General features: G+C 51.7%; 1 protein-coding gene across 2 annotated transcripts in view; it reads right to left on the bottom strand.

The window, feature by feature from the left end:
- Positions 1-5,384: 5,384 nt before the first annotated feature.
- Positions 5,385-6,679, bottom strand: part of SIL1 (SIL1 nucleotide exchange factor) — a 228,937-nt gene continuing 227,642 nt past the window's right edge. For both annotated transcript variants that reach the window (XM_084780061.1, XM_084780062.1), the window contains one exon: positions 5,385-5,893. In XM_084780061.1, coding sequence (XP_084636187.1) covers positions 5,537-5,893 — 357 coding nt within the window. In that variant the 3' untranslated portion in view covers positions 5,385-5,536. The remainder of the gene's footprint in view (positions 5,894-6,679) is intronic.

Raw genomic sequence — 6,679 nt, 5'->3', positions numbered from 1 at the left:
TTTTTATGTGCCTTTCTCTAACAACTGTGGATGCTGAGCGTGCTCAAGTGCTCCTCAGCCATCTGTGTTTGGTAAGATGCCTTTTCAAATCTCTTTTATTGGGTTGACTCTACAGATGGGCTTTGAAAATTCCTTACACATTCTCGATACAAAACCTTTGTCAAATATGTGATTTGCAAAGGATTTTCTGTTTTGAGCTTTTTATTTTCTTAGTTTCTTAACTGAAGTTTTTTACTTTGAGTCCAATTTATGAGATTTTTAAATCCCTGGATTTTAAGTCCTGTATTATGTCTAAGAACTTTTTGCCTGGCTCTAGATCACAACGATCTATCTAGTTTTTTAATAAAAGTTTTAGATGTAGGTCCATGATTGATTCCAGTTGAACTGTATCATGAGGCACAGGGCACACAGAGGTCCAGCTGCTGCAGCATCATTCTTTGAAAAGACGCTTTTCTCCATCTTTGTACCTTTGTCAAAAATCAGCCAGGTATGGTGGTGCACGCCTTTAACCCCAGCACTGGGGAAGCAGAGGCAGGTGGATCTCTGAGTTCAAGGACAGCCAGTTATGTAAGAGAGAGACCCTGTCTCCAAAACAAACAGAGGTTGGAAGGATGGCTCAGTGGTTCAATACCCAGCGACCACATGGTGGTTCACAGCCATCTATAATTTGGTCTGATGCCCTCTTCTGGCGTGCAGGGGTACATGCAGATAGAGCACTCATTCATACAAATAAATCTTTAAAAACAAAAAAAGAAACCAGAAGGCACCTGAGTAGTCCATCGTCATTTAGGCTCACTTGGTCAAGCATGGCCCCAACGTTCAGTGGACAGCTGTGGACATGAACACGGCACACGCCTGTGTAGTGACAGAGCCTTGCTGTCCAGCGCGATCCTGCTGCGATGGGCATCAGCCCAGCGGCTAGGGTATCCACACTGCACCTGCTTCTGCCCACAAGTCATGTGGGGGCTATCTTGGCTATCAGAGGGACCCCAGTCACAGCAGTGCAGCTCTTATAGTCAAGTAACACTTATTTTTACTTAATAATGGCTCCAAAGTGCAAGGGTAGTGACAGTAGGGAAATTGTGATACACCTCCAAAGCGCTGTACCGTAATCTCTCCACATGACAGGTCATTCTCATGGAAGGAAAAGGAAAGCTGTTCTCCTGCTATCATGTCTCAAAGTTGCAAGTTAGAGCTACCGAGCGTAAGCGCACGGCTAAGACTGAGACAGGCAGATCTCTATGAGTTCAAGGCCAGTCTGATCTACATAGTGAGGAACTAGACAGGAAAGCAGGCAGCTTTAGAGGGTTAGGCAGGATCTGTGCTTCAGGCCTACGCCGGGCTCTGGAAAGTCAGCCCCAACTGTGGGCAGAGAGTTATTTGTGTGGTCTCTGATTCATTGATATATATTTCTATTTATTTATTATTTTGGAGACAGTCTTTCCACATAACCCCTGGCTGTCCTAGAACTCATTATGTAGGCCAGGCTAGCCTCAAACTCATAGAGATCTGCCTGCCTTGACCTCCCAAGTGTTAGATTAAAGGCCTCCGCTACCAAGCCTTGCCAAGTGTCTAGCTGGTCAAGCCTCTGGTCCTGCCTGATTCCTATGGGCTTGTAGTCTTAAAATTGGGTAGTGTGAGCCCTCTTTCTCCTTTTCAAAATTATTTTAGCTATTCTAATGCCTTTGTGTTTCCACTTAAATTTTCAATCAAGACGTATAATTTCTACACATAAGATTAGCTGTGCTGAAACAGACATCCCAGCAGCGCTGAGCCTTCCAGCCTGGGAGCTCAGAATGTCTCCCATTTAGTGAAATCTCTGACGCTCCTCTTTGGTGTTTCATAGCTGCCAGCACAGCTCCCTGCACCTCGGCCCGAAGAAGCTACACATCATCTTCTACTGCAACTGTGAAGTGCCGCTTTCAATTTTTAATATCTATTTATGCCAAGTATATAGAAACACATCCATCCGGTGCACAGACCTTGCATTTACAAACGTAATAGCTCCGGGAGACCTTCTTGCGTGGACTCTGTGGGGTCTCACACACTGACCATCTGTCACCTGTCTGCTGCTAAGGTCGGCCCAGACTTCAGCACAAGACTGAGGAGTTGTGAAGGCGGCCCTTGGTGTCAATCTAGGAGGGGAGAGTTTGGTCTTTCACCATCATGTTTGAGGGTGGCAGGTGCGGGGTTATGCAGGAACCCTAATGAAGCCGGGAAAGTTCTCTGCACTTGTAGTTTGTGGAAGCTTTTCACTAAGGGTGGCGCATTAGGGCTCTCCAGAGGAACGGAATGGAGATTCATACGGTAGTGGAGGGAAACACACTCCAAGAACTTATCAAACCACCCCGCTTGCCATCACCATAACACCCAGAGGGTGCTGGTCCTTGCTCGGTCAATGGCGGAAGCAGAGAAACTCCAGTTGACTGTGCTGTTCACAGCCCTGAGCTCCTGGAGATTTGCTGCACAGCAATAGGACCGGCAAGCAAAGCCCACGCTTCCAAGGACCTGGCCCTGTTTCCTCCAAGCTGTCAAATGGACTTTACAACGTATTTATTTAGAGTTGCCATTGGTTGATCCAACTTTTATCCTTTGATGCTTGTGGATTCAGAGCGGTGGCCCCTTCATCTGGAATACTGGTTATTTGCAACTCCTCTCTTTCACAGACCCACCTTTTAGTTTCATTGATCTTTCTCTATACTTTTTTTTTTTTTCAATTTTATTGGGTTTTTCCCCCTTTGGGTTTTTCTGTTTTTTACTATTTTATAAAATTACCATTGACTTTGTAATCTATGGCTGAGCCACAGGTTCTATCATTTCAGGCTGTTTTTATCCCCAGCTCAACATGCTTGTGACTCTCCTGCATCCCCTTCAGTGCTACTGAATTCAGTTTTCCTCTCTCTCCATCCTGCTCAGCAGAGGCCTAACCCACAGCACTAAGCCAGAACATGTGTGAAAGACAAGACAAATGAGGGAGGGGCGGCCAGGCTGCTCCCCACTGCGTCAGGGTGAAGACACGCTCTGTGACAAGGTTGACAGGGCCTGGATCCTTAATGGCCCATGTGGCTGCACCATAGGTCACCTGGCCTCTCCACCGCTTCCGCCAGCAACTCCAAGTGTGTGTTTACCCCCCCTCTGCTCAAACTCTCTCCACCTTACCTGGGCTGTTCTTCAAGTCTCAGCTTGGGCATCACCAGTCTCTGAGGGGCTTTCCCTAATCTCTTCAGCTCTGTTACAGTCCAAGCTGCCTCGACCCGTAGTGCAAGAATTTGTGTCCGATTCATCTCAGAAACAGTCAGTACAGTTCGGATGAAAAAAAAAATGAATAAGCAAGTGCAAGGAAACCAAGCTTGCTTATATTGAAAACAAAACAAAGAAACAAACAAAAGAAACCAAGCTTGCTGAGGGCCTTAGTCCACCCCCCCCACTCTGCAGCCCTTGACATTAGATGAAGACACAAGCCAGGGTCAGGCCTCTAGCCATCAGTTGTAAGACAGAGGTCAGGGGATGAGGTGGCCGCGCTTCCTGGCTATCGCTCTCAGGGCAGTACTGAAAGGTAAGGCAATGAGGGATTTTCTGTAACCCTGAAGACTCAACCAGTGCTGAGCAGGGTAACAGGACCAGAGCCTGCTCGCAAGACGCTTGAGCTGGCTTCGTGGTTCCCTGGCTCCAGTCCAGGACACAAACCTGGATGATGCCAAGCAGGCTGCAAATCAACCTTCCCTTTGGTGATGCTAAGGGGTAAAACTGGGCGAGGTGTGAAGAAGTCCCCTACCAGGCCGGTAGCTCGAAACCTAGCACTGGTCCAGCGCCCCCCCCCCCCCCCCGCACTGCAGTCCCCAGAAGCTACTTCCCTGCCCTCCCCAGGAATCACAGCCTCAAGCGGCTTTGGAAGTACAGATGTGCTAATTCAAGAGTCATATGTGAGGGCAGAAGGGACAGTGGGGACACCAGGGCTTGCACAGTTGCCCAGGGCTCAGCAGGTGTGCTACCACATGGAGGTCTGCTTGGGCTTCCTTTGCAGCTCCCCCCAACTCCGGCCAGCCCTGTTCCAGCCCCCTCATCTTTCTCCTTTCTAAAACCCACTCACAGACACTGCTGACCACATCTCCAAAGTGTGTCTTGACTTGGCCATGGCTAGGCTCCAGCAAAGCCCTTCTGAGCCATGGCCGGCTGGTGGCTAAGACAGCAGGGCCCTCTCCCCTGAGCCTGCTTCCAGTGAGCACATGTACACTTTCCACAGCGTATATAAGTCTCAGTGTGTCAGCTCAGGCAGCACATAGGCTCCTGGAGTCAATGTTCGCTCCTCTGAAAAACTGTACCTCCACAGCCGTGGATCTTTAAGGGTAAACGGCAGTGGTACCCAACGTTTGGCAGACTGAATTCTGATCCCCACAGGGAAACAGCCTTCCCAGAGCATCAGCTGCTCTGATGACCACAGCTCACTGCTTCTTTGTGGCTAATGCGGGCAGAGGAGGGCAGAGAGGAAGGCCCAGGGAGGGAACTGCAAGGAGCGAGACCACCCACTCACCCTTTGTTCCTCTGTGAAGGTTGCCCAACCAGTGACCTTCCCAACTTGCCCTCCTGGGGATGGGAGGGCTGTAGGAGCCAGCAGGAGCCAGCCTTTGGTGCACTGGGAAAGACTGAAAAAACACACTCACCAGAATCCAAATCAGGAAAGCCCAGCGCTGGGGTTGCCATGGCAACTTGCAGCAGGCTCCCAGCCTGGCACTCTCTCTCTCTGGGGTGGAGGTCCATGCAGGCTGGGTCTGCCCCTCCTTAGGCTTACCCTGGACACTGGAGGGGGCAAGGGCACAGATGGGACACCTCTGCCCTGCTTAGCGGCCTGCCTGGGCATCCACTGTTCACTCCCAAGTCAGTGTTACCCTGCATCCACCCACCCTGCACCCTCCCACCCTGCACCCTCCCACCCTGCACCCTCCCACCGCTCAGGCTGCAGCAGCAATGGCCCCTCAGCACCGGTCCACTTGCTGCCTGGTGGATAGAGCAGTCCCGGGTGGAGATGCCCTCAGGCCTCCCCGGTGCCAGCAGCCTTTGGCCCAGGTAGAGTACAGTGAGATGAGCCTCACAGTTTGCTCAGGGAGGGACAAGCTGAGTGTCCAGCGCCTTAGGCACGCCCTCTGTTGTTACTACCAGTACTCTCTTTTATCCTAGAGGTTAATCGGCTTTCAAAGTGAAATAGCTGGAGGCTGCCAAGTCTTAGAGCAGGCCTTCCTTGAGCAGCCTCTTACTGCAAGCCCTGGGCTGGCCAGCATGATGCTAGAGGCCCATCCCCAGCGGCTCACTGACTCAGGGCTCAAGGCCTGGTGCCCAGTCACAGGGCTAAGCCCGATCTGCACGCACACAAGAGACAGACCACAGTCTTCGCGTCTCTGTTTAATGGCCAAGCCAGCTCTGCCCAGATAAAGCTCATGCCCCAGTATGAAAGTCCTCCCTCCTGGGTGATGTCCCCTGAAGAGCCACCCAAGCTCATGTAACAGCATCCCAGTCCGGTCCTGGCACCAGCGTGGCAGCCTCATCTTAGTTCCTTTAGCAAGCTGTTGATGGAGGCCAGCAGATCCCGGAAGTAGCCTTCATCTTCGCCTTCTTGGAGTTCGAGGGAGGCCAGCGCTTGGTACTCTGCTTGGAGACTGCCCAGTGTCCTACTGAGCTGGACATCTTGGCGGTAGTGGTCTCGGCAGGTGGCCAGGAGGGCACCCAGTGTCTGCAGTACCTTTTCCCGAGCGTCATGCTCTGGGAGGGCCAGGAGGTGGGCAGTGATCTCACACCAGCCCTGTTCCCGCAAGCCTGGCAGCAGGTGCACCTGGCGATACTGCTGCAGCTTCTCTGGGGATGAGTCCCGGGTCAGCTCTGCCTCCTCCTCAGCAAACATCTGCACAGCCAAGGATAAGGTAGAGAGAATACAGACAGCAGTCACCCTGCACTGGGCTAGCTCCTCCCTTTAGGAGAAGCTCAGCTACTTTCTATGTGACTTTGGGCCACCAGGGACCTCCTGGGAGGCAACCAGCTGGATTCCTGGAAGAGGGAGCTTCTTCCATGCTCCCTCGCCCATCTGTGAGTCCCTCGATCTAGCCACTCACCCAGCACCAGCACACGGTGTTGGGGGCTGGAGAACCCAAATGAGGACCCACTCCCTGCTCCCAGGGTCTAGCAAGTGAGGAAGAATTCCGACGTGCGGCTGCTGAGCCAGCTTAGTGGGGAAAGGCACTAGCTCCATGCACTTGGCAACATGAGTCCAGTCCCGGAGCCACATAAAGGTGGGCGGGAAACACTAAGCCATTAAGATGCCCTATGGTCCTGACACGTACGCCATACCATCAGCACCTACATGTACATATTATGTACACACACAACTTAAAATATACCTGAATAGCATGACAGTTTGTATAGCATGGGGCCAGAGAGCTTGGGTTCTGATTCCTGCTCCAGGCCTGGCATGTGGCTCATGCCTGTAGTCCTAGCCCTTGGCGTGTCATACTCTAGATAGCCCTGTGCCATCAGTCAGCAATGGGCACAGAGCTAAGGAGAGCCCTCTGCAGAGGCTAAGGATCTAGGCCTGTGTCTCTCTACTCAGGGTGCCTCTTGGGCTTGCAAAGATCTAAGTGGACCAGTAACAAACAATAGGATCCCTCCTGAGCCCCTGCTCAGAGACAAAGCT

Source organism: Acomys minous (assembly GCF_964271855.1).
Source record: "Acomys minous genome assembly, chromosome: 4".
NCBI lineage: Eukaryota > Metazoa > Chordata > Mammalia > Rodentia > Muridae > Acomys > Acomys minous.
Note: the sequence above shows the minus strand (reverse complement) of the source record. Positions and strands in the feature narration are given on the sequence as shown.